The 26,657-nt window shown below is 49.0% G+C and overlaps 3 protein-coding genes across 5 annotated transcripts; 1 reads left to right on the forward strand and 2 right to left on the reverse strand.

The window, feature by feature from the left end:
- The first annotated feature begins 833 nt into the window (after window positions 1-833).
- On the forward strand, window positions 834-10,639 carry FKBP1B (FKBP prolyl isomerase 1B). Of its 2 annotated transcripts, none has more exons than XM_036434737.2 (4): window positions 834-1,012; window positions 5,163-5,210; window positions 8,561-8,673; window positions 10,002-10,639. In XM_036434737.2, exons 1-4 carry the CDS (start codon window positions 976-978, stop codon window positions 10,047-10,049), a joined length of 246 nt encoding a protein of 81 aa, XP_036290630.1. In that variant the 5' UTR covers window positions 834-975; the 3' UTR covers window positions 10,050-10,639. The 2 variants fall into 2 exon arrangements, with proteins under 2 accessions (XP_036290630.1, XP_036290629.1); XM_036434736.2 differs by having other exon boundaries at window positions 840-1,012; window positions 10,046-10,639.
- A 3,113-nt stretch (window positions 10,640-13,752) lies between these two features.
- SF3B6 (splicing factor 3b subunit 6) lies at window positions 13,753-17,058 on the reverse strand. The gene is made up of 4 exons (XM_036434735.2): window positions 16,879-17,058; window positions 15,204-15,322; window positions 14,182-14,320; window positions 13,753-14,013 (listed from the first exon to the last, which is right to left on the reverse strand). Exons 1-4 carry the CDS (start codon window positions 16,906-16,908, stop codon window positions 13,924-13,926), a joined length of 378 nt encoding a protein of 125 aa, XP_036290628.1. The 5' UTR covers window positions 16,909-17,058; the 3' UTR covers window positions 13,753-13,923.
- Window positions 17,059-17,985: 927 nt separating this feature from the next.
- On the reverse strand, window positions 17,986-25,570 carry TP53I3 (tumor protein p53 inducible protein 3). 2 transcript variants are annotated; one of them, XM_036434731.2, is made up of 6 exons: window positions 25,233-25,570; window positions 23,071-23,213; window positions 21,752-22,019; window positions 20,112-20,324; window positions 19,042-19,238; window positions 17,986-18,342 (listed from the first exon to the last, which is right to left on the reverse strand). In XM_036434731.2, the coding sequence occupies exons 2-6, from the start codon at window positions 23,206-23,208 to the stop codon at window positions 18,160-18,162; spliced, it is 999 nt and encodes a 332-aa protein (XP_036290624.1). In that variant the 5' UTR covers window positions 23,209-23,213; window positions 25,233-25,570; the 3' UTR covers window positions 17,986-18,159. The 2 variants fall into 2 exon arrangements, with proteins under 2 accessions (XP_036290624.1, XP_036290625.1); XM_036434732.2 differs by having other exon boundaries at window positions 25,237-25,362.
- Window positions 25,571-26,657: the final 1,087 nt, after the last annotated feature.

Here is a 26,657-nt window from a genome sequence, read left to right on the forward strand (position 1 = left end):
CTTCACATCATTGCGGAAACAACACATCGAAGAGTTAGAAACAAAAACTCGCAGTCCCATTCGTTCTTTGAGCCAATGAATGCAAATGATTGCTTCCAAAAATCTCCATCGATTCCTGGGCCTCTTTTGGGCGGCGGCGGAGGAACCCAAGGTCGACCTCATTCATTCATCCCACAGCGCGGATCGCTCCACGCCCTAAGTGTCCCTACCCATGCCAGTTTTAGTTTCTCAAGGACAGCAACGATGGTCTTCATTGCGATGGTCTCCCAGGAGGCAGCTCTTTGGCTTGGAAGGTGGGTACCCACCTGTGCGTGGGGCAGAGCTCCCTGGGATGGTGAGTAGGAACTTAGAGGGGTGGAGAAGGGCCGGCAATGAACCTTCCTCCCTTTCAGCCCACCCCACCGCACCCCACTGCAGCTTGCTCGTGCAGATCCAGGCAGCCCAGCGAGGGCAGGCACCTCTCTGGTGCTTCCCAACGTTCTGAACCCCCATGTCAGTGAGCCCGAACTAGTTAGACCTGGTTTAGTTGCCGCCCTTCCCCTAGTCTGCGGCAGCCAGCCGATTGATTCCCAAGAGAGACATCTGGGTGGAACGGATGGATGAAGAGATGGATGGAGGTACAGGTGAGCGGGGATATGCGGGGAAAGCCTGCACGCCTCCCTCAGCATCCTCCCCGGCTGCGGGTGGGTCCGTGCCCTTAGCCTGGCTGGGCTCCGGAGCCAAGGGTCAGGGTGGCCCCCCCCTCCCGGCCCCGCCCCGGCCCGGGCGACCCCACCTTTCCCCGCCGCCCCGCCCCGCCGCCCCCTCCCCGCGGCCCCTCCCCGCGCAGGTCCCGCTCCCGCACCTCCTCCGGCTCTGCAGCGGCGGCGGCGGCGGGAGGCGAGGCGGAGCGCCCGCGGCATCGGGAGCCCGAACCGAGCCGGGGTCGGGGCACAGCCAGCGGGGACCCTCGGAGGCGGGACCCGTGGGACCGCGATGGGCGTGGAGATCGAGACCATCTCGCCGGGAGACGGTACCGGGCGGCGGAGCCGGGGGAGAGGACTGGTCCCGGGCGGGGCCGGGTGGATCCAGGCGGGCGGGGGTCTGATTCGGAGGCGGGTGGAGGGCGCCCGCACATGGGGAGGCCTAGGATGGGGGCCCCCGGAGGAGACTCCGGGCGGGATCGTGGGAGGTGTAAGAGCCGGTGCTTGCTGTCCTCCCAGCCGGCTAACGGGGGCGGGGGTGGGGGGGGCCGGGAGGCGGGAGTCTGGGGCCGCCGCCGCCCGGAGGCCGCAGCTGCAGCCGCTCGGTTATCCGCTGCCGCTGGTTTCCCAGGGTCAGGTGTTAGCCCTGGAAACAGGGGGGAAGGGCATGCTTTTGGGGTCTCTTCTGCCCGGCAACCCCCTGCTAAGCGCCCAGTGCCCGGCCTGCGGGCGGGGCGGCGGGGGAGGGGGACGCGGCCAGTCTGGGGAGGGATTGCCCTCCCGCCTCTGCATCTCCCCCCTGCATCCTCCCCGCCCCGCTCAGCACCCCGCCAGCTGGCCGCTCCCGTGACTTTCAGTCTCGTCTGCAAGCCGATGGCCTTCCAGTGGAAGGCTCCAGCCCGACCTCCCACCGGAGCTCCCGGCGGTCCGTGTGTCCCGCTGCGGCTGCACCGCAGCCTGGATGTCCCTCCGGCCCCTCCTGGCCCGCGAGCCCCAAACGGAACTTGCTCGCCTCCCCGATCCCCGTGCTCCGTCCGCCTCTGGGATGAGCGCTGCTCGCTCCCCAAGCCCCACACACGCCAGGCGTCAGTCTTGTGCATTGGGTCTGCATGGGCAACGAGGAGCCAGCTAGCTGTTTTTTCACCAAAACTTAATTCGGACTGGAGCCCCCGTTTCCGCAGGATCTGATGGGCACACTTCACGTCAGGCATTACTGACACCTACCCCAGAAAATCCGTGGTCCTCAGCCCCAGCTCGTCCACACCGGGACCGGGTGCTGCGTCCTGAGATGCATGTCCCTGATGCCTGGGCGCCTCCAGGCACCGCCACTCAGCTCTGCTGGGCACTGGAGACCTCGCCTCCTTCCCCGGCTGCGCTTTCTCTCCTTCCCCACCCTCTGGCCAGTGACAGGGAGGATGAGAGTTTTAGGGAAAGCCTGGAGGAGCTCTGGCTTTCTGCTTTCAGCCTGTTTTAAACCCTGAGTTTGGCTCAGTGGATAGAGCATCAGCCTGTGGCCTGAAGGAAGGGTCCTGGCTTCCACTGCGGTCAAGGACATGTACCTCAGTTGCAGTCTGGATCCCCAGCCCTGGTCAGGGTGCATGCAGGAGGCAACCATGTTTCTCTCTCTCTCTCTCTCTCTCTCTCTCTCTCTCTCTCTCTCTCTCTCTCTCTCTCTCTCTCTCTCTCTCTCTCTGTGTGTGTGTGTGTGTGTGTGTGTCTCTTCTCCCTCCTTCCACGCCATCTATCAATCAATTGGGAAGGGGGTGGGGAGGGAACCAAATAAATGGGAAAAATTAAGAACAACGAAAGATAAATAAAACCCCAAGTCTAGGAAGCACAAAAAGGCCAGAGAACCATACTGTATGTTACCCAGCAGGGGGTTCATATTTCATATTCAAATTCCTATTTCAACACAGATGCCTACGTGCTAGGATGCCCATCTTGATTAAGCCTCACATCAAGTTCTGTCAGTCCTTCTGCTGACTGTCTCCAGGCTCTTTCCCCGCCTTGTTTCAGGCTTCTGTCATCTCTCACCGGATTCGTGCCCAACCTCTGAAGTACTGCTCTCCCCACTCCAGGCCCTCTCCCCTGCCTCCCACTGCCCGTTCGCCTCATTCAACTCATTTCCTACACCGCAGCCTTTTTGACCATGTCCCTCCCCAGGCAGAAAATTTTCTAGCGAAACTTCCATCTCCTGCTCCAGGCAGATGGTGAGAAAACCTATGCTTTTTCTTTTTTTTTAAATTTACCTTTTCCTTTTTTAAAAAAAATCTTCATCGAGACCCTAACTGGTTTGGCTCAGTGGATAGAGCATCGGCCTAGGGACTGAAAGGTCCCAGGTTCGATTCCGGTCAAGGGCATGGACCTTGGTTGTGGGCACATCCCCAGTAGGAGGTGTGCAAGAGGCAGCTGATCGATGCTTCTCTCTCTTTGATGTCTCTAACTCTCCATCCCTCTCCCTTCCTCTCTGTCAAAAAATCAATACGTTTAAAAAAAAATCTTCATTGAGGATATGTTTATTGATTTTGAGAAAGAGAGGAAGAATGAGAGGGAGAGAGAAACATCAATGTGAGAGAGAAACATTGATCGGTTGCCTCTCATACGTGCCCGGATGGGAGATCGAACCCAAAACCCTTGGTGCACAAGGCGACGCTCCAACCAACTGTGCCATCGGCCAGGGCGAGATGACCTATTCTTACCTTCCCTAGTGGAGCATAATCTCTCATTACCAGTCCCTACCCCTACCCCCACTACCATTTTTCCCCTCCAGCTTTAGCAGGCTGCCTAGAAGTTGTTAAACACACACCAGTTATTCAGCAAATATTGGTTGAATGTGTACTGTGCGCTGGGCCCAGGGTTACAGCAATGAACCAGACAGGACTCCCACGATGCTTGCCGCTAGGCCTTTGAACATGGGTTCAGTCTTCCCAGGTTATCTCCCTTTATTTCCTCTGGCAAACTACCCGTCTTTTAAGATCTCAGTCTAACCATTATCTTCTCCCTGGTGCTTTCCCTGACACCCAGTCTGCTGCTCCCCGCCATGGGTTCCCATGGATTCCTATAGGTTGGCTCAGTTGCTAGCCCTCCCAAGCCATTGTTATCCAGCCTCCCGGCTTTCAATTCCCCCCACATCGATGCCTCCAGTGCAGACTGTCTGTCTGCCCACTTGCAATGTAAGCTAAGATGTCTAATAGGCATGGCGAGATTGCCACCCACATACCTGGGTTGCGGGCTTGGTCTCAGGTGGGGGGTGCAGAGAGCAACTAATCAAGGATTCTCTGATGTTTCTATCTCCCTCTCCCTTTATCCCTGGAATCAATTAAAAAATATTTTTTAAAAAGATTGCCACCCTCATAAATCTGTCCTCCCAGTCTTCCCCATCTAGGAAATCTATTCTACCACCACCTAGCTGCCCAACCTGAAAACCCAAGCATTGCGCTTGACTTCTTGTTCTCCCTCATCCTAAATCCCGACTCCCCTCCTTGTCAGCGCCGCTTCTAGAATCTATCTCCTATCTCTTTGGCTCCCTTCTCCACTGCCACCACATTAATTCAGGCCATCATTGATTTCCTGTCTGGATCTCGGCAACAGGCGCCTGACCGTCTGTCCTGCGCACAGCAGCCAGAGTGATCTTATAAAATCTTAATTCAGATTAGGTCATTCTTGCCTACAACCCTCCAGTGGCTTTCTGTTGCACTTAGAATTAAACCCAGCCCTGCACGCTCTGGCACAGTCCGGCTCCTCTCCTCTCCTCCTCCCGCCCTTCTTCCCAGTCCCTGGCCTCCTTCCTGTTCTGCCGATGCACCAGTCCTCTCCTGCCTCTGGCTGGTACACTCACTGAGCCTTCTTCCTTTCAGTGGTTTCCCAACGTGTGCTCATCCTCAGGTCTCAGCTCTCGGAGGCCATCCTGGGTCACCCTTTCTGTCTCTCTTTAATTCATCTTTAGAGAATTTATCACAATCTCTAATGACCTTGTTTATTTGAGGATTGTTAGTCCCCCTCCAAAAAGAGTAGGGATCTTGCCTATGTGGTTTACTGCTGTAATCCCCGCACCGGGTCCAGGCGTTCGGTAAATATTTGTGAGTGACTGTGTTTATTCGTCTTTGATCACAGTCATCACTCTGCCTCAGAATCGACTTATGTGTCTGTTTCCCTTATTTCCTCATGAGTTCATACATTGCTCTGTTTCTGGAATCTATCGATAATCCAGGCCTGGCATATAGTAGGCTGCCAGTGAAGGCTTATGGACTCAATGAGGGAAAGTAAAAGGAGCAAAGTAAGCGAAAGAACCAGGAGAGAGTGGAGTTGAGGAACCCAAGGAAATCAAGTTGCAGTCAAGGCCGGAGAGGTGATGTGATGAATCTGGCTTATACAAGGCACAGAGCCAGGGGCATCTTCCTGGTATGGACATTCACACCCGAATGTCCCAGGTGACTTTGTCTACCATATTTGTTCATGTGCCCTCATGTCTTCTTGCAGGAAGGACATTCCCCAAGAAGGGCCAGACGTGTGTGGTGCACTACACAGGTAGGCCTTGTTTCTCTAGCCCTCATCAGACCTGCCCTTCCCAAGGCGGGTCCCTCCTCTGACACCCCTCCCCAGACACATCCTATCCCCTGCATCAGGCCCAAAGCCTAAGGCAACCAAGCCTCCATCTGACCAGCTACCCCCCACCTCTCCCAGCCAGCCTTGCGGAAATGAGGAAGGGGGCTTGCAAGGTTAACCTCTCCCACTTATACCAGCAGGAGTCATCCGTGGTTCCTCGCCTCTGTGTGGGGAGTGGAACCCTGGCCCTCCTGGTTCTGTGGAAATCCCTCGTACAGCGCGCAGAGCCCTGTCCATCCCTGCAGACTCCCTTTTCATCAGATGGTGTTATTAGAGGAGGGTGGCTTCCTCAGAACTTTTTCCCCCTTTCTTTTCAGTTCAGCCTACTGTTATTGAGCACCTACTGTGTGCAAAATGCTGTGTTGGGCACTGGGAGTGGGAGAGGGCAGACAAGTCATGCCAGGCCCTGGCGCAGTGTGAGGACTGGGATGGCAGCATTGCTGTGGGAGCCAGCGGAGGGGCTGCGTCTCTGCTGACCCCTCCTGGGTGATCTTATCGGAAGGGCAGGTGGGCTGTGAACCTTCTAGATCAGTGGTTCCCAACCTTCCTAATGTTGTGACCCTTTAATACATACAGTTCCTCATGCGGTGGTGACCCCCAACCATAAAATTATTTTTGTTGCTACTCATAACTGTCATTTTGCTACTGTTATGAATCATAATATAAATATTTGTGTTTTTCGATGGTCTTAAGCAACTCTGCTAGTGGTTCTCAACCTGTGGGTCACGACAGGTTGAGAACCGCTGCTGTAGAGCCTAAGACCATCGGAAAACATTACGATTCATATTTACATTACGATTCATAAAACGAAAATAATGTTATGGTTGGGGGTCACCACCACATGAGGAACTGTACGAAAGGGTCGCAGCATTAGGAAGGTGGAGGACCACTGCGCTAGATGGAGTTCCCGGAGACTGCTGGCAGGAAGATCACAAGCAGGTGTTTGTTCCAAGACAGGGGGGAGGGAGAGTGCCCTGCTATGTGACCTGCTTCCCAGTGGGGCCAGCATGTTGACAGCTACTTAGCAGACAACAAGGCCAGTTAATTCCTAAGATGTGTGGAGATGGGGCCATTTTTTAGCAGTTCTCCGGGCCAGTGTGAAGAGCAGGTTAATTCTAGATAGATACTGGGGGTATTTTTCTCAACTGCTGTGCTGCCGGTCGCTGACGTCAGTGGCTGGAGCTGTGTTCTATCTCCCAGGGATGTGGCCTCATTACCACGAATCCTCTGGAGCTTCTGACCTGGGTAATCGATTTATCTGTCCTACATGTTGCAGACGGATCTGTACTTATCCAATTACTGAAACCACAACATCTTTTTGCAAAGACTTTTCACAAAATAGAGAGCGGGCAGCGTGCATTAAACAACATCAGCTACGAGTGGCTCTGGTCTGAGGAGGGACTATCTCATCACAGTAGATTATGTGGGACTTTTTGGTAAATATTTTCTATTAAGTATAAATACAGTAGAGAACATAAATCTAAAAGGTACAGCTCCATGAAATTTTTCAAAGTGATCACACGCAGGTAACCACCACACAGATCAACATGTGCACGGAGTCTTCCTTCTGTCTCCTTCCAGTTACCACACCTCCCTGAAGATAATCAGTGTCCTGACTTTTGTTCGCATGGATTGGTTTTGCCTGTCATAGAAATGGAACCAGAGTGCATTCTCCTTTGTTATAATCCTCACCTAAGGATATGTTTATTTTGAGAGAGAGAGAGAGAGAGAGAGAGAGAGAGAGAGAGAGAGAGAGAAACATTGATAGGTAGCTTCCCATATCCAGCTCACCAGGTTTCGTATCTGCAACCTATGGTGTATGGGACCACACTCCAACAAACTGAGCTACCTGTCCTGGGCTAGAATGTGTACTTTTTTATGCTTGGCTTATTTACTCACTATTATGTCTGTGAGATTTATGCAGAATGGTTCTTTTTCTGTGTTTGTACCATTCCTTGCCTCTGTACCATTATATGAATACTAGAAGCTGAGTGCATGGGATTTGTGCACTGGGGGGGAGAGAGGGGAAGATCCCGCAGTCTGGCCTGCACCCTCGTGCAGTCTGGGAGTCCTCGGAGTATGTCTGACTTAGGCCCACTCACGTGTTGCTGTGGAGGAGGGAGAGGCTCCTGCCATCACTGTGCTTGCCAGCCAGCATGAGCCCTGCTTCTGGCTCCACAGGGGGAGCTCTCTGACCACCAGGGCCAGCTCCTGTATTGAGTGTCTGCCCCCCCTGGTGGCCAGTGCTCATCATAGCGACCAGTGGTTCCACCATTTGGTCAATTTGCATATTAGCCTTTTATTATATAGGATACTACACATCCTTTCTATAGTTGATGGCCATTTGGATTGTTTATAGTTTTGCATTATCATGAAAAGTCTTGCTTTAAACAAAGATGTCTTCTGATCCACATCTGTATCCATTTTGGCTGGGTATATGCCCAGAAGTGGAATCACCAGGGCACAGGGTTATGCCTGTTCAGTTATGCAAGTAGCTTTCCAAAGTTGTTACAATTTCCACTTCCACCTGCAATGTTTGAGTGCCAGTTCTCCTGCATCCTCATCAACACTTGATTTTATCAAGTTTTGTTTTTGGCACAGTCTGGGTGCCCAGTGGTATCTCATTGTGGGTTTGAATTGCATTGTCCTAAAGACTTATGAAGTTGAGTTCTTCCATGTACTTACTGGCCATTTGGATATCCTCTAGTCTGCTTAAATTCTGCCCATTAAAAAACATTAGGTTGAATTTTGATTTATGAAATTACTTATTCTAGAGATGAGTCTTTTGTTGGTTATGCCATTTCTAACATCTCCCATGCTATGGCATGCCTTCTTGTCATATTTTTAACAGGTTTAACTGCAGAGGCATCTAAGGTGTGACTGAATAGGACATGGCAGGGAAAGGGAAGGAAGTGGAGAGCAGAGAGAGGGTTATCAGGCAGGTAACAGCCAATTCCTGAAGTAAGAGTGGAGCAAAGGCCCATTGGAGGTTATTCCTATACACAAGGGAGACAGGATGGTGTCTCGGTGGGGCCCCACGATGGTGGTAATAGAAATGGAGAAAACAGGTAATTCCAAAGATATGAAGGACTTGTCGATAGGCTGTATATGAGATAAGGCATAGGGAAGAGTCCACGATTCTCCTTTGGGCAACAGGTCTGATGGGGAAGATTGGAAGAGGAGGTTAGTGCAGAATAGGAATTCCGTTTTAGATGCATGGAGTCCAAATTGACTAATGATCACAGCTCTTTTCCACCTTATTGTTTTCACAGGAATGCTCCAAAATGGGAAGAAATTTGATTCATCCAGAGACAGAAACAAACCTTTCAAGTTCAGAATTGGCAAACAGGAAGTCATCAAGGGTTTTGAAGAGGGTGCAGCCCAGGTAGGATGAAGATCCTCCTTAGGGGAGATTTGAGGAGTTGGGATCTGAGCTCAGCACTGCCCCACCCTATCACAGACCACTGCAGCACAACGTCTAGTTTCAGTCCTGGCTTTGTCCCCACCCTTTCTGTTGCCAGCATGACTCTTGTGTCACTGGGGGCTCTTATATCTCAGACTCACCTTCTGGGTTTGAGCAGAACTAAACTAGCTGGGTGGCCTGTGAGCTTCCAGCTGTCCCTGACCAAGGCAGCACAAGAGTTGGGGTAGGGTAGGCTAAGGTGGACTTTAAAAACCCCCCACAATTTCAGACTTGCAAAAATATGGCAGGAATAGTAGAGTTCCCATATGTTCTTTACCCAGCTTCCCCAAACGGTAACACTTTACATATCATAATAAGACTGGAGGCCTGATGCACAAAATTTATGGAAAAGTAGCCCTTCCTTCCTTCCCCTGGCTGCTGGCACTGGCTACTCTTAAACCCCGGCTTGGTCCGACCTAATTAGCATTTATGCTATTATTATTATAGGTGACAAAAATCAGGACATTAACATTGATACACTATTAACTAATCATTCAAATTTTTGAGTCAAATATTCAGTATTTAAAAATCAGTTTATTCACATTTCACTAAGCCTCACTAATGCCAGGCCGGTCTTTTTATTTTTTATTTCATAGAGGAAGGGAGATGGAGAGAGAGAGAGATAGAAACCTCAATGATGAGAGAGAATCATTGGTTGGCTGCCTCCTGCACATCCCACACTGGGGAATGAGCCTACAACCTGGGCATGTGCCCTGACTGGGAATTGAACCATGACTTCCTGGTTCATAGATCGATGCTCATCCACTGAGCTACACCGACTGGGCACCAGATGTGTCTTGATGACTGCCGTGATGAGCCCTGTTCAAGCTCTGCTTCCTGGGTGTGAGAAGCCACCTGAGGCTCCACTGTAGTTCTTTTACCCTCTCCACCTTGCTGTGGCCCTGATCTCAAGTTCTCTAATGAACTGCCTGCCACCCACTTGATTGTGTGCAGGTACATGTGCTTTCAACACCCTCTTTAGGAAGAGGGTGGGGAACAATTATGAACAAATAGAAGTGTTTGGGCCATATACTACTTGATTACCAGCAGTTTGTTGGATGAATGAATCAGAGACTGCTTTGTGAAAGTTACTATCCTATTCTGAGGCAGAATCTGCATGTGTTACAACATATTTTAACACATAACATGCATGTGTGCCATGCATAAAATTCACCTCAGGTTTCCAGAGTTACCACGAGGATGGTTTGGGAAAATGCCATAGTTACCTTACTTTTTTCTTTTAAATCAAGCTGGGTCCTCTTTCTCCTCTCCCAACCTGCCCCATCCCTGCTAGATGAGCTTGGGGCAGAGGGCGAAGCTGACCTGCACCCCGGATGTGGCATATGGAGTCACTGGCCACCCCGGTGTCATCCCTCCCAATGCCACCCTCATCTTTGACGTGGAGCTGCTCAACTTAGAGTGAAGGCAGGAAGGAATGTAAGGTGGCGGGAGATGGCTGCTGCTCACCCTCCTCGCTGCTCTGCCACTGGGACGGCTCCTCCTGCTTGGGGCTCTTGATCAGTGCGCTGCCCCACGACATCATCCATTCTCTCTGCCCAAGCTGCTCTGTATGTGTTGGTCATTGTTCACGCGCATCTTTGCTTGAGGAAACTTCGGTTGCAGATCGAAACATTTCAGGTTGTACGTTTTGCATGTAATAGCCATTCTTGAGAACACAAAATTTCTTGTTTGCACAATCTACACTGCCTTACCTTCACTTAAGCCAGACACACAAGGTGCTCAGACACGAAATGTACATGGCGTACACCGAGGGACTTGAGTCAGTTACCTTTGCTGTCACTTTCTCTCTTAGAAACTGTTGGCTGCTGACTTACAAACTGTCCTCTTTGGAAATGACGTGTAAAATAAAGGCTCTGTGCTTGACAAATCCTGTCCATCCTTACTGTAGAGAGGAAGTGCTTGAAGGACGACATCAGCCAGTCGCCCTTGGGAAAAATAGTGGAAAGGAGCCTTCCAAGTAGCCAGGAGAGAGAATAAATATAATTAGTGTGGATACCGCACATGCTGAGCCTTGTTCTGTATATTTTAAAATAAGTTGGTCACCAATCCTCTGAGCAGCCCTACAAAGTATTGTATAATAGGTGTTATTTGCCACTCATCTCACAGGCTCTGTGGATTCCAGCACTTTGGGATCCTGAGATTTGTAGTTGTTTGTACTTAAAGGGATGAGCAACCTTCACCCAGATGGAAAAGAACATGTGCCTCTGAACAGATGAAGGTGTGGTAGGCCTGAGAGCCACACGCTCACTCACATTAAGTTACTTTTGAAAAGACTGATTCTGAGCTTGTTTTCACATTCACTGCTTAGCTGCATCTAGATCTGTTCTAACTGACGGTGGGAATTACTACAGAGAAGAATGTATGTTTCTGCTTCGTTTCCACATATCCTGTTTAATTTAATCAGCATTCACTGTAACTCTCGGGAGTTCTCAGGTAGGTTTTAAATCAGCCCGCTTATTGGTGTGCTCATCAATATGGTTGGGAGATTTTCCTTTTAGTTGGGATAGTTTTTAAACTTAGTGAGGAGTATTCTGTCAGCAACCTCTTAACTTGAGATTAAGACTAAGAGGGGCTGGGAACAGGTACTATTGGCTTCCTCCAGACTCATGTCATATATATGATATGGGGGTGGGGGACTCATCATCTTGGTTACTTCACCTACCTTTTGTCTCCAGGAAGACAAAAGAGCTGTAGCCCTCTGCCGAGGACTGAGGGGTTAAAAGCAGCAGCCTTTGAGATGGGGGAATGAAATGAGAAGAGGGCTGCACTGCTTTTAACCACCCAGTCCCTGGGCTCCCTTCTCCTGTGGAACGAGGCCAGCTATATAGAAGGGCTGCATTCACTCCTTTCTGGGTGTTTTCTTCAGAATGTCTTAGCTTCCAGCTTTCCTTGACACAATGTCTTATGATAATTTCTGAGAATTCAGCCTGTTTTCTGCTGTGACACCAATAGGATAACGAAAATGGCACCAAGGACCACTGAAGGTGACCATTACCGAGTCATATAAAACAGCAGTCGCCAACCGGTGGTCCGCAGACCACTGGTGGTCCGGAAGGTTGGCGACCACTGGTATAAAGGATCTGTCTGGAGTGTGTCCTAGTATAGCACAGGTGGTAAAAGGAGACACTAAGAACCAGCACAAACATAAACAACTACATATACCTACTGGCTAGCACCTGGAAAGGACATGCCAGGCTTCGCAGGCCCTGCTCTGCTGATGCTCTTAAAAGACAATGCAGAGAATCAGGACACAGTATGCTCACAAGTTTGGACATTGTCCTGAGAGAGCCACGGAAAGCTGTTAAGCAGGAGAGTGACAATGAGCTGTCATATCAGTCATTTTCAAACTTCTGGTTAACACATCCTCGAGTCATACAACATCTTTCTCAGAAACGAGAAATTTAACCTCGAAGAATGTAAAACAGCTCTGACAGACATGTGTGTACATACATGTGCACGGATATAATCATTCCTTGCAACCATAAAAGCAGTTTGAAAAACAGCCTTCGATGCCTAGTACAGAGGATGAATTATAACTGAATCCTCAGCGTCTTAGCATACACAGACCTGGCACTGAGCAGGTCCTCAATATTTGTCCACTAAATTAAAGTTCTTATATCTTAACTAGGACAGGACACAAAATTGCCAAACAGAGAATTTAGCTAACATATATGAATCCATATAATGGACTGGCCATATTTGTCAATAGGAATTTCCCCTTGTTGTTAATTTCAAACAACTACACTATTGGCAAGCCAGTCTGCCACTTAGACACATCATACTGTAAGTCTAATTTGTTTTCCCCTTACAACGTCTTTTAGAAAATTAGTTTTAAATTTGTAAATACCTAAAGGCACATCATGAATCACAATAATCGATATGGAATTCACAAAAGCATTCGTAAGAAAATTACAGCCTGTGGCTCCTTTGTCATATGCCTGCCCTTAGAAATGACTCTTACAGTGCTTTCAAAAAGCACTCAGACATAAGTAAAGACAATTATTTCCTCATTTTCAATAGTAGGCTTTGAGAAGATAGTACAAAAGGATATAATAGCCTGTTTTCTTAAAGTAATGATAGATTTCAAAGCTAAGTGCATTTAAAAGTAGAATAGATGCTGTTTGTCCAGTTAAATGACTTAGTCCTTGTATTCTTCAAGTTGGTTTTGGGTTATAGTTTTATATTTATATATATATATACAAATAGCCCATGTTTTCCCATTTGGTTTATGCCTAAACTATAAAAAGAAAATTACAGCTATCTCCTCCCGGCTGCCAGACTATGATGAATGTGGTAATAACCATATTATTTCCATGCCATGAGAACTCATGATTATAAGAATAAGCATCACATATTTTTGTGTAACAAAAATATACTATAAACTAAGGTCCAAAATATACACAGACGCTTATTAACTAAACAGAAAGACTACATTAATACAATCTCACACATGAAACAACACTACCCCAGCTGCTTGCTCTCAATTATCTAACAATGTGCTGCTGTTTGACCATTTCTAGAATAGACCTCTGTTCTAAACACAAGGGTACCCATATCAACAAAGGTCTTTGGTTAATTATAAAGTATTATTCAAATGTACTGGCATGGTTAATACCTGGTTGATGTTACAGCAACTTCTTCATGTAAGCATTTTATTCATTCAACCGACACGATGAGCTTTGATTTCCCTATCTGCAAAATGGAGATACTACCTACACTGAGTAGTATTATGAAGTTATTATGGCTATTAATTATGAAGATTTCATTATTAATAGCCACTCAATAAATGACGACCCTCTCACAAGTTCCCTGATGGCTAAGCTCTGGACTGCACACTGGAGACATTAAGAATACAAAAAGATCTCTGCTCAAGAAGCTCAGTCCTTCTACCACAGCATTCTTGAGATGGTTCAACTGCAATTCCCCGTAACCCCCACCCCAGTATCAAACAAGGGGAAAATTCAAGAGAAAACACTGACATGTTTTATAAAAAGCTCCAGGTTTACTAACAATACATTCTAATATGTATCAAAGTTTCAAGCACGTCATTAACCTCAAGAAACTGCAATAATCAATATTAATTAAAAACTGAAAAAGGGTAGAGTGGTGATTCATGGGTTTTTCAGTCCAAAATAAAAATGCAGAAAACGTTTACTTTGGTGGATCCGTATTGATGCCATACTTTTCCTTGAGAAGTTTCAACTGTTCTTCCTTCTTCTTTGTGTCCATCTTCTGAAATGCCTGAAAATGTGGTAAGTGCCAAAGTTAACAGTTACCAATCTATGGGCCAATGAATTCCACTAATAGCACCAGCCAGAGAGGAGCTCAGAGTACCCATCTCCCCTAGCGGTGCAGTTCTGCAGGAACTCTTAAATGGGCCGCCCCAGGAGAGAACTGTGCTATACTCACCCTGTTGGCATTATAGTACAAAACCACGAGGTATCTGTTACAAACGTTGAATCCGGACAGGTGATCACACGCGTTCTTGGCATCAAAGATGTCCTCATAGACCACATAAGCTGTTCCTCTAGTTTCAGGTGTGTTCCCCCTGCAGAGTTGAATCAGACTTAATTAAACAAATATCCACCTGAAAACCATTAGAGGAAATAAACCTTATGGAAGGGTATGCTGGGGAATCCTGTAGTTTCTTGAATTAGGTAATTTTTGTTTTTAAGTGAAATAGCAATAGGCTAAACTTACTGTTATATCACGAATGCTAATATAGCTGCCTAATCAGTAACAGCAAAAAACTAGTTTGAAACTTCATCATAATCTTCACGTTCTAGTCTTTCCTACTTCTCATATTAAGAATCAATTTTCAGCCTTACACTGGAAAGTACAGTATTGAGGAGTGATGGCTCCTATTAGTCAGCAATGTCTCAATGGGAGTTTTTCTTTAAAAAAAAAAATTTATTTTAATTTAAAGAGCAGATTAGGGAAAGGGTTCCCTATACTTTTAAATCTTGCACAGAAAATTGTAGTTGGAGGAAAAAAAAATCATTTTTCTCAGTTACTTTTATGTCCATCTACTCAGTTTATTCAGAAATTCTGCAGTCAGTAAAAGAGACAGTGAAGATCGTTGAAAAATTGGAGTTAATGCATATAATAGCAGCATAGTTTTTGACTTTACAAAGAGCAGGTGTGCAATAAATGTTAGTTCTAACTTCCTTCCCTTCCAGACCCTTCAAACTATTCATGCTCTCAGTAACCTCACAATTAGTTGGCTCTCACTGAGCTGGATCATAAGGACCTCAGTAGGTAGTTCCCCTTTGTAAACAAACAAACAAACAAACAAAACAAAAAGAATCTCATTTCCCTGACTTCAATTAGCCTCGGAGGCTCTAGGCCCCCTTTGTCAGCTATAATTCCAAGATTATAGGTTATGCAATCATTTTATTTAAATGACATTTCAAAAGTTTCAGTCAACTCACACTCTGATTTGACGAATAGGTCCGTATTTCCCAAATATATCATACATTTCTTCAGCTGTGATTTTGTAAGGCAAATTTCTTATATACAAAATCCGATTTACTTCAGGTGGAAGTCGAATCTAAAATGAGAAATACATGTTGTCAAATTAGGAGAAAGAATGCTACTGTTTTTAAAAATTCTCATAATGAACAAGAAAATCTCATAATAAAAAAATAGTAAACAAAAAAAAAGCCAAGACTAAAAGTTATAATCTGCTATACTGAAAATGGCATGCTCTTTGGAAAAGCAACTGCGCACTGATTCCAGGGAAGGCTATCAGTAGGAATAAGCGGCTACCACAAAACCCAGGCTTCCAGTCAATACATTTATCATTTATATTTGATTGCCAATACAACTGGTTTGCCTCACATCTTACCACTACCGCCCCCTCTAATATCTGAGCGGGGCTGTGTATTCTCTTCCCTGCCCATACTGAGAGATGACCTGGACTCTTGCTTATTGGAAAAAAGATATGACCAATTGGTACCAAACCTGCCAATCTGCATTCATCCACATGAACCCACTTTCCCTCTCAGTACTAGGTCAACCCCTCATCTACTCCAACCCCCCCTGAACTTAATCCATCTTTTTCGTTTCTCCCACTTACTAGATCACCATCCCCACTAGCATACAAAAATAACCTTATATCACACGTCTTCAAAAGGATAAGCCAGCTACCACCTAACTGCTCTTCCCCTGTCTTCATGAAAACTTGTGGAAAGAACTGTCTCCTCTTTCTTAAACTCCCATCCTCCATTTCACCCCACCACTACTGTTTTCATCCACTGAAATGAAAAGCATCCACGTCACCAAAAGTCTCCCCATAACCATGTCCAATCATCTGCCCTCATCTTACTATACCTTTCAGCACCTTAGAAGTGAACATTTTTTATTTTTTATTTTAGGGTTCCTTAACGCCCCCCCCCCCCCTCTAAGGTAAGGATGTAAGCAGCCGCGCTGCTGCATCTCCAACATCTAGACTAATGTCTTGCACCTGGCAGCTTTTCAATTAATGTAACTGATAAATTGTTTCCTATCTCGCAAGTCTGGTACATCGTAGGTGCTTAAAATGTTGTTGAACCAAAACATGAAGGATCTGCCCCAGCCGGGTAGCTTAGTTTGTTACAAGATCATCCCAATAAGCCAAAGCAAGATTGTGGTTCCATCTCCGGTCAGGGCACATACAATGACAGCATAAATAAGTCGAACAACAAATCGATGTTTCTTTCTCTCCCGCACCCCAGCCCTCTAAAAAAAAAAAAAAAAATCAATGAAACAAAAAATTAAATTAAAAGGCCCATGAAGGATCCAAAGAGCTCCGGGATGAGAAGACTCTCAGGCTCTCGTCGCCTGTTGACCATTAGGTTATTTATTGGGGACTTATCTGTGTTATGGACGTTTAAGCCGAGAAGGTGCAGCCACCAAGGCTGTGGGGCTGACGCTAGGACAAGAGACGGAAGGAGAACTCTCAAAAGGGGTGAGGGCGGAGATGTGGCTCCAGGAACAGGCCGGGCTGAGCTCCCTCCAGCAGCCCGGTACCTCCTGGCTCCCCCGGCCTGGGAACGGGGAAAGACCACCCGCCGCCAGTGCCCAGCGAAGCCCTTCCCCTCCCCGGCAGACATCCCCGTTACTTACGTTCGCTCTCTTGGCCGCTTGCATCGCCATCTTGGCGGGCTGATGAGGTTACCGCAGCAGATACTAGAATTCCCCCTTATTCCTCTTGAGCTCGCTCAGCTTTCAACTCAACACGGCCTTCGCCGCGGGACATCAACACCCTGGCTCCGCCGGAAGCTGTGACGCCGCGCAGGAACGCTACGTCTCACGTGACTCCGGAGCGCAACGAGCCGCACTCCGCCAGGAGGCCGGAAGGAGGAAAGGCGAAAGCCCGCGGCGCTTCCGGGTTCCGGCTGAAAGGGGCGGGGCCTGGGCCGCGGGAGGGGCGGAGTTCCTGTCAGGGTGGCCCTATGTGGAGGAAGTTGCCGGAAGGGGCGGGGCCTGAGGAGAGGGACTAGAGCTGGGGCTGTTCGCAGGTGCGTTCCGGAAGGGGGCGGGCCTGGTGGAAGGACCCGGCTGCTGGGCGCCCGGCGGTGCGGAGTTGTGTGCGGGGCCCCGGGCTCCCGGCAATGCTACGGGGTTCTGTCTCCGCATTTGGAACCCTGGCGCAGTCCCTGGAGATTGGGCGTCTGCTGGCCCGGCCTCTCCTCTAATCCCCGCTCGACGCTTGCCCGGTCTCCCATTCCACCTCCCACCTCCTCCCCGCCCCTTCCATCTCCCACCTCCTCCCCGCCCCTTCCATCTCCCACCTCCTCCCCGCCCCGCCCATCCCATCTCCCACCTCCTCCCCGCCCCGCCCATCCCTTCTCCCACATCCTCTCCATCCCACCCATCTTATCTCCCACCTCTTCCCTGCCCCTTCCATCTCCCACCTCCTCCCCGCCATGCCCATTCCATCTCCCACCTCCTCCCCGCCCCTTTCATCTCCCACCTCTTCCCCGCCATGCCCATCCCATCTCCCACTTCCTCCCCGCCCCGCCCATCCTTTCTCCTACATCCTCTCCATCCCACCCATCTCATCTCCCACCTCCTCCCCGCCCCGCCCATCTCATCTCCCACCTCCTCCCCGCCATGCCCATCTCATCTCCCACCTCCTCCCCGCCCCGCCCATCCCATCTCCCACCTCGTCCCCGCCCTGTTGGCCTCGTCCACGTGCACACGCCAAGCACAGAGAGCCTGCTTCCCTTCACTCTTTATTTCCTTAGACCAGCTTTACACAGATCAGTCGACGAGGCCGGGGAAGGCCCAGTGGGTTACAGGTGGGCGTGGAGTAGCAGCCCGTCTCTGGCCTGCGTTCAGAGAATTCCCAATTTGCTCTGGGAAGGTCGGAGGCACCCTTTTCCTCGAGTGCCCCCTCCTCGTTCACTGGGGCATCTCCAGGACGATTTTGCCCATGTGCTTATTACTCTCCATGTACTTGTGGGCCTCTTGGATTTCAGCCACAGGGTAGATTCTGTCCAGAACCGGCTGTATGCGTTGGGGGCCCTCCATGGAGAAATGGGGCACAATTTGCTCCGTAAAAGCCTTCACCATCATTTGCTTGTACTAGGATACAGAAAAGAGACCATCAGCCTGGACAGAGCCTGACCTTGCTACCCCCCGATCCTGCTTAGCCTTTGTGGTCTCTCTGAAAAGTGAACCTATTTGCAAAAGCACACAGGGGTACCTAACCCCTCCATTACCAGCATGTATGTGCACGTCCCCAAATGTGTAACCAGGTAAGGGCTGCAGCGTGGAGTAAAATACAAGTGTCACTGACAGCCTAAGGATTTTAAAATAAAGATTTCAAGTTGGAGGCAGCCAGAGACAGATCTTACATAGACTCAGCTCACAGGGGACGTGTTTCAGCTCTGTTCCCCCCGTTGTGTGAAACCTTATGCTGGGAAACATTCCCAAAGCTGGCCTGCAGAGATTTCAGGCTGAGGTGGAGAGTTCCTCACCTAAGAGGCTTTCTGCCTTGCAAAACAGTCTTGGAACTATTAAAAGTATTTCCAGATATGGTCCCTGCTTTGTTAAGAGAGTCTCCTCAGGTCTCATCTATGAAGTGTTTTCTACCCTCCTAAGATGCTGAGGCTTCTGTTGACCAATGTTAATTAGTTCTGTGAAATCGGGTTAACTGTTTACCCACAGAGGGGCAGGTTTCTCCACAGGCTCCCTAACTTAAGATGTGCCAAATCTCCCCTTCTCCGGGGTGAGGAAAATGAGTCGCATTGCTCTGCGTAACAGTTTTCACTCATCACTCACCTTTTTGTCCCTAGATCTCAGCAGACTGGCGACCAGAGTTCCTCGCTTAAAAAGCAGTTTCGACAACAGAGGCCCATTGACGTCGGCTCCCCCCATCAGACCGTAGAGAACCCAGCGGCCGTCAAGAGCCAGGCAGTTGACATTTTTCTCCCAGTAGGATCCGCCTATGCAGTCTAGAATAAGGTTGACTCCAGCACCTTCCGCAGGAAACACAATTTATGCTAGTCAGACACAGAAAGCTTGATGCAAAATAATATTCCCAGAGTACATTTGTGGATGTGTGGCTATAAATAAACACTGGCACAAGTGGTAAATCTATACATTGGAACTAGAAACACTGCTTATAGAAACGTTTGAATGGAGTTTAGATAGCTGAACTCTGCCATCCGTGCTTGAAATAGTTCATCTCTTATGATCTGTAGCCACAGCAAGAGGGAAATGGGGCAACCCCATGCTCTGGTATCTTCCCCAACCCCCACATAAGTAGAAAACCCACTGGCACCTGGGCATGCGTGAGAACAGAACCGGAGATGCCCACTCCAGTCTTTGGGGCAGGCTGGTAGTACACACCTGGGTTAAGAAGCCTCTGCACTGGGTTGTTTGAATTGTAGCCTTGGTGTCATCTCTCCTTTTTGACTCATGGAAAGGGAAGTGCCAAAAATATTCAGATTTGGATTTGGAACACAGAGCTCATCCATTTAGCCTTCGAAATACTACCTACTATGACCATCTCCCAACTGGTCTCTGCCTCACGTCTCCTCTCAATGCCCTGTGTACTGGCTGGTTGGGAATAAGAAGTCCTGGGTCATTTTGGGCCAACTCTGCATGGCTACCCAGCTTCTAAAATGTGTATGAATCAGATCACAAGAATACACATGCAAACTGTCTTCATCCTAAATATTGCCTGACTGTCTTCAAAGGATCCAACACCAGAGTCCCAGAACTTGGCCGGGGCAGCTGTTGTGCATTTAGCAGAGGCCAGACAGATCCAGAGCACTGGCCTCGAGGCTGGCTGGGATTTCATGTCATCGCCCTGATACTCCTGCTGAGCTGCAGAGGCTGTGGTTTACCTTTGGTGAATTTCATCGCTGCTTGGGAAAAGTCCTCTTCTTTGTAGTTGAATCCGGCAGCTGCTCCGAGTTTTTCTGCCATGTGGAGCTTGTCCTGGGAGCCGATTGTGACCAGGGGAATGGCTCCTGCTATCCGGGCGAGCTGGATGGCCGCTGTGCCCACCCCGCTTGCTCCTGCGTGGATTAGCACAGACTCTCCGGCCTGAACTTGTCCTGTGACAGGAAGTACAGAAACCATTCTCGTTACTTTGCAACGGCTATACGGTGTCCACACGGGCATCTTCTACCACGGCCACCTGGCCAGGGACAGCTAAATGCCAGATATCTTGCTTTCTTTAGAGAACATATTTTTTTTTTAAATATATATTTTATTGATTTTTTACAGAGAGGAAGGGAGAGGGACAGAGAGCTAGAAACATCGATGAGAGAGAATCATTGATCAGCTGCCTCTCGCACACGCCCTACTGGGGATGTGCCCGCAACCAAGGTATTGTACATGCCCTTGACCAGAATCGAACCTGGGACCCTTCAGTCCGCTGGCCGACGCTCTATCCACTGAGCCAAACTGGTTTCGGCTAGAGAACATATTGATAGTTCTTTTTTCTTATTGCCTCTTGTCTAAGTAGAAAACACCTTTTTGCAAGCTATTAGCAGCCCCATCTGTAATTTGTTTTACCTGAAATAACATCAGAACACCTATCTCTGACCTATACCTGAATGAGTAAGAATAACCGCCATTCCCACTGTCACCTCCAGAAGCTGAAACTGGCCTCCAGCTGATCTCACTAATCCAGGCATACACACCAGCCACCAGGCTCCTCCTAAAATGGAGTTCTCATTGATACTTTGTCCCCAGAATGTGACATGGCTCTCAACTGACTTTTGTATCAAGTCCATTCAGCCTGCAATTCAAAGCCACCACAATTTAGTCCCAGCCTCGTTTTACTCCAGTGGTAATTGTCACCCATCATGTCCGAGCAGAGCAGCCAATCTCTTTTCTTTCTAAGAAAGTAAAAGACACACTGTCTTAGGTCACTGTGGCTGTCTTCTGTCCATCACAACTCTAGCCACCCTTCCCTTCCAGAAAGCCCTCCCTGACCACCTTTGCCCACACCAACTTTTCCCATCTCAAGCTTTGTCGTGAGAGACCCTGAACTCTATGGTTGTCTAATTCTACACACATTCTGTCTTCCTAGGTACACTGAGCTTCCTAAAGGTCTTGGGCTCCCTCACATGACCTTTGGCTGGCCTCATTGGGACTGGGAGGAATAAAGATTGACTGATTGGCTCCTTCTGCTGCACTAGGGCTCTCAGAGGGAAGCTCAGCATGACTTTGAGAAGCTGGGGTGACTAGTAGCCAACAATGTGAAGACACACACATCCTGTGCTATTCAGGCCTTCTCTCTGATAACCTTGATTTTCAGCCTCAACATCAAGCCACTGCTAACATAGTATGAGGACCTGACCTTACAGGTGATTCAGTAGGGGGTGGTGCTGGGTTTGGGGGTGGCTCAGTAACCAGGACAGGACAGAGCTACCCTGGAGGACTACTGGGTTTTGAGGTGGCCACGTCAGGAAGGAATTGAATACATCTGTATGGAGTAAGCATGGAGCAGGGGGTAGGGTGGGAAGCTCCTCACCCACGAGGTGTAACAGCTGGAAGGCGGTGAGCCAGGCCTCTGGGATGGCTGCAGCTTGTGGCAGAGTCAGTCCTGCTGGGATGGGCATGAGGAACCCTTCAGGGACAGTGACATATTGAGCCTGACCCCCGCCAGGCATCAGAGCCATGGCTACGTCCCCGATCTTCCAGTGCCCCTGGCAGCCAGGCCCCAGCTCTGCCACGTGTCCAGATGCCTCGATTCCCAAAATATCGCTTGCTCCTGGGGGTGGTGCATATTGTCCTTGTCTCTGCAGAGAGAAAATGACACTAAGTGGTCAGTAAGCATGATCAGAAATCTGTGTCACCATTCTTGCCCTCTTCCAATAGCCACCCCCTTTTTTTCCGAAAGAAGATTCAGGATAAAGTCAGGTAGTTTTTTTTTTAATGTAGGAAAAAAGAGAGGAGAGATAATTTGTTTCATACAAATAAGAGATGGTAGGTCACATAATCAGTGGATGTCACATTAGTAAGATCCTTAGCTTTTTCTCTCATCTAAACCCTGTTTCACAAATGGAGAAACGAGGCCTAGACAGGGAAATGCCTTGTCTAAATTTGCCAAGTAAATTTAGTAGCAGGACCAGGAACAAAACCATAACACCTAAGTGACAGTTCTCGTATATCAAGTGCCAGGACTCAAAAGGCTCTGACCAGTGCTATGGACCAGAGGACTGAACAAGGAGTGTGCATCAGAACCATCCGAGGAGCTTTTTTAAAGTACACATGCCTGGGTCCCAGTCACGTTTATTTTGGGAAAATGCCCCGGTGATTTTTTGCTGTACATTTCTCAAACACCCCTAACCACCCATCCAGCTGGTCCAGTTTAGCTCTCAGACAGCAGACAGACAGAAATTCTGAATGCTGCTCCCTGCCCACACCGGGACCCTCAAAACGGAAAGAGAGCAGATTGGAGCCACAAGGACCTCGATTGTAATCACAGCTCCGGGATGGTTAGTGTTATGGTCTTGGATAATGAGCCTCTCTGACCCTCATTTCTTTACCAGTAGAATACAAATGGTGAGAAAATGAATAGAGCCTGGCCTACCAGACACCCCCGCTCAACACACTGTGAACCCCTTCTCCTCTGGAAGCCGGAGCAGACGACGGGTTAACACGGGGCGAATTCTGCTTTGCTAACACTGTATCCCTGCACTTTGTGTAAACAAAGGAGATTGTATGGCCCCAGGACTTGGCACCCCGGCATAACCTCACCATGAGTGTTACTGGCAGTGCCCCAGGTTACTCCGTATCGGTCTGAATGTTTACGGAAGGCCCCCGAGTCCCGCCCTGGCCCCTGAGTACCTGGAGAATGTCGGCCCTGTTCAGGGCACTGGCTGCCACCTTCAGGAGGACTTCTCCCTCTCCCGGGATGGGCTTGGGCACCTCCTTCAGGTAGAGGTTTTCTGGTCCTCCCGGCTGGTCAAAGTGCACGGCTAGCATGTTTCCTGAGGACAGAGCACAGCGAGGCAGGGAGCCTCGTGAGGGCCGTCCAGGAGGTGGGGCAGACACCTTATTTGCTTTAACCTGGCCTTTTAGTTTTATTTCTTAGCTTTGACTTAAACTGGCCTCACCTAGTGCCCTGTCTCCCGCACCAACCCAACCTCTCCTTTGCTGAATCTTTTTAAAAAAATATATATTTTATTGATTTTTTTTTTTTTTTTTTTTTTTTTTTTTTTTTTTTTTTTTTTTTTACAGAGAGGAAGAGAGGGATAGAGAGCTAGAAACATCGATGAGAGAGAATCATCGATCAGCTGCCTCTTGCACACCCTCCACTGGGGATGTACTTGCAACCAAGGTAGTACATGCCCTTGACCGGAATCGAACCTGGGACCTTTCAGTCCGCAGGCCGGCACTCTATCCACTGAGCCAAACTGGTTTCGGCCTTTGCTGAATCTTTAAGTCACCAGAACAGTGACGTTCTGCTTAACAAGTAGGAGTCTTAGGACCCAGGTCTGTGACTATTGAGACAGAGGGAAACACAACATCTTGGCCTCAGTTGTGTTTTAGCTTTGGACACAGAAAAATGGGACAATCCCACAAGACAAAACACTTTCAATAACATACAGAGCAGCCCCAAGGCTGATTATCGGGCCCAGATGCAATGATCAATACCCTCTACCCTAGCACTGACCAAGCAGTGGAGACAGGACCCAAACTCCACTGGTCACCATGACTAAGGATTTTTGTCCTATACAGGGTGGGGCAAAGGTAGGACTAGAGTTCATATGGAAAGTAACGCAATAATTAAATAGTGACACAAGAACACACTCTGTTTTACTTACTCACAGCTTACTTTTGCCCCACCTGTATAATCCACCCCCTGAAAGTCATGGGGAGTCAGGTCTTTGAGCATGAGCTACGTGACTCCATGAATGGCAGCATCTCCTTAATCAACCCTTACTTTCTTGGCTGCAAACCCTTGTTCGTGTCTTATTGGGCTTCGGCGTGAGCAGGCAAATGGACCTCTTCAGTCTGATCATAGGAATGCAGCGCCCAAGCCCATGCAGTCCCCTGCGGGCCAGCCCCTGCCACTGGCATTCCTTTGCCAGGCCTCCTCCAGGTCTGGCCCCCATGCCCGCCTGAGCCCTCCTTCCTCTGAGGTACCTGCCAGTCCAGGCAGACCGACACAGAGGACAGGCTCTGGGACAGGATGGAGGAAGCAGCCATGGCCTTATGGGTGGATGCTTCGGAGCAGAAGAGCTCGAGGCAAATTCTACTCCCTACGAGTTGGAATCTCCACCCCAAGTGTCACTGGTGGGACTGCCCAGAAACCTTATTTTCTTTGATCTGTCTGGCCTTTTATTTTTTAATTTTTAGCTTTGACTCAAACTGGTCCTACCTTGTGCCTGACTCACCACCCAGATGCAGTGACCACATGCAGAGCAAATGCTTGCGAAATGGGACAGAGCAACTCCAAGGCTGACATCTGGACCACATGTGATGATCAATTCCCCCAGCACTGGCCAATCAGTAGAGACCAGGACCCAAACTCCATCACCGTGACTAATGGGTTTCCTCCTGATCATCCCCTGGAAACCATCAGGGAGCCAGGTTTGAGCATGAACTCCCTGTGACTCTGGGCATGGTGCCATCTCCTTAATGAATCCTTCATTTCCTGGCTGCAAACTCCTGCTGTGTCTTCCTGGACTTTATGCACACAGGCAAACGGAGCCCTTCAGCACCTGCGGCCAAGCTGCAGGGCTCCTGGTCCATCTCCATCAGAGAGGTCTGCCCCCGCTCTGTCTCCCCCTCCTTCCTCTGAGGGACCAGCTGATGCAGACAGACCCCACACAGAGGGCACAGGCTGAGACGGAGAACGAAGCAGGGATGGTCTTACCGGGCGAAAGTTGCAGAGCAGGACAACACGGAAGAGCACGAGGCAATTCCACTCCCTCGGAGTTGGACAAACACACTCCCTCCCCATCCAACCCGCCAGTCACTGCCCTGGCGCCCGTGTGAGTTACCTGCTCAGAACTCTCGGCAGCTCCAGAGGGCACTGCTGGTCCCGTGATCTCTGTGGATCCTCAGAGCCGAACCCGGAGTCTGGGAATGCTTGGCAGCGAACTGTCCACCTGGAGTCAGGGCAGCGGGGTAACGTGAAAGGGGTGGGGCAGACCGGGGCCAGCCCTCTCCCTCCCTTCCGTTTCCTCCTTCCCTCTTTAAAACGCAAAGCTGGTGACAGCAAATAGGGTTTCCTTTCTCTTGGAGTCTCTGGAAACTAGTCTTTCTCGGGGTTTGGCAGGAAATGCTGCTCCCCGCTCTCGCTGAAAGAAGAGAAAGCTTCACTCTCTCTAGGGAACTAGACCCCACGCAGGTCCATTTCCCAGCCAAGCTTTTAGCCCATTTGCGCCCTGCCTGTGGCCAGGCATCTGGAGTCTGGAGCAGGATGGGTAAGCAGTGTGGTGCTGAGAGAGGAGTCGTCGGGAAAAGGGAAAGTAAAAGCAGTCCTGGGGTCCTGATCACTTCTGCTCTCCCACTCTTTCCTTGGGGGTGGGTGCGGGGGGGGGGAAGTGCCCTGTCCCGCCCCCCATGCTGCCTGATGAGATGATTTGGCTGGTTAAAAGCTGTGCAGATAGACTACATCATTGACATTCTGGACTAGATAATTCTTTGTTGTGAAAGGCTGCCCTGCGCATTGTGGGATATTTAGCCGCATCCTTGGTCTCCATTCCCCCCTCAACTCCCCCACCCGCCCCAGTCAAGAAACACGAAAAGCCTACAAACATTGCCAGATATCCCGGGGGTGGGGATGGGGTGGTGGTGGTGGGAGTGGGGGTGGCAAAATTGCTGCTAGTTAAGAACCACTGGTCATTTTGTGTGCGGTGGGTATACACAATAGGACAATGGGAATATTAAAAATGTGAGACTATTAAAAAAAAAGAATATATAGTTTCTGTGATGCCACATGCTTTCTCAATTAACTCTTTAAGACTCAGCTCTCCGGAGCCTTCCCTGATTCTATTAGGCAGGGGCCATTCATTTATTTGTTTACCAAATGTATTCATCGCCTGTTACACATTGACAGTATCTCAAATACTAGAGAAAGGAGAATGATTACCACACAATTCTTGTTTTCCAGGGGCTCACAGTCTAGGTCCTAGACTTCCTAGACTCTAGGAAGACAAAGAGCTATAATGCAGCGATAATAAAGGTCTGCATAAAATACCCAGCACAGGGTCTCTGGGGGTCTCCAATGGTTTTTAGGAATTTGCCAACTGGACATGAAGAGACAGGAACAGAAAAGGACATCTCAGGCAGATGGGACAGCGTGCACAGAGGCCCGGGAGCAGAGACTCTATCCTGACCAGCTGTGCTTTCCTGATTTATTAAAATAGTGCCTCATACGTCCATCCGTAGACCGGTGAGTATTTGTCCGAAGAATGAATGAT

Source organism: Pipistrellus kuhlii, unplaced genomic scaffold (genome assembly GCF_014108245.1).
Source record: "Pipistrellus kuhlii isolate mPipKuh1 unplaced genomic scaffold, mPipKuh1.p scaffold_m20_p_13, whole genome shotgun sequence".
In the NCBI taxonomy this organism is placed as follows: Eukaryota; Metazoa; Chordata; class Mammalia; order Chiroptera; family Vespertilionidae; genus Pipistrellus; species Pipistrellus kuhlii.

Excerpts from the sequence above, each read along its gene's own strand:
- FKBP1B (XM_036434736.2), top strand. The coding sequence starts at position 976 with ATGGGCGTGGAGATCGAGACCATCTCGCCGGGAGACG. Across the intron at positions 1,013-5,162 it reads GACCATCTCGCCGGGAGACG|GAAGGACATTCCCCAAGAAG; the intron begins GTACCGGGCGGC and ends GTCTTCTTGCAG. Across the intron at positions 5,211-8,560 it reads GTGTGTGGTGCACTACACAG|GAATGCTCCAAAATGGGAAG; the intron begins GTAGGCCTTGTT and ends TTGTTTTCACAG.
- SF3B6 (XM_036434735.2), bottom strand. The coding sequence starts at position 16,908 with ATGGCGATGCAAGCGGCCAAGAGAGCGAAC. Across the intron at positions 14,321-15,203 it reads CCTATTCGTCAAATCAGAGT|GGGGAACACACCTGAAACTA; the intron begins GTGAGTTGACTG and ends TCAACTCTGCAG. Across the intron at positions 14,014-14,181 it reads TGTACTATAATGCCAACAGG|GCATTTCAGAAGATGGACAC; the intron begins GTGAGTATAGCA and ends CCACATTTTCAG.
- TP53I3 (XM_036434731.2), bottom strand. The coding sequence starts at position 23,208 with ATGCTAGCCGTGCACTTTGACCAGCCGGGAGGACCAGAAAACCTCTAC. Across the intron at positions 22,020-23,070 it reads ACAGGGCCGACATTCTCCAG|AGACAAGGACAATATGCACC; the intron begins GTACTCAGGGGC and ends TTCTCTCTGCAG. Across the intron at positions 18,343-19,041 it reads TGAGATCTAGGGACAAAAAG|TACAAGCAAATGATGGTGAA; the intron begins GTGAGTGATGAG and ends TCTGTATCCTAG.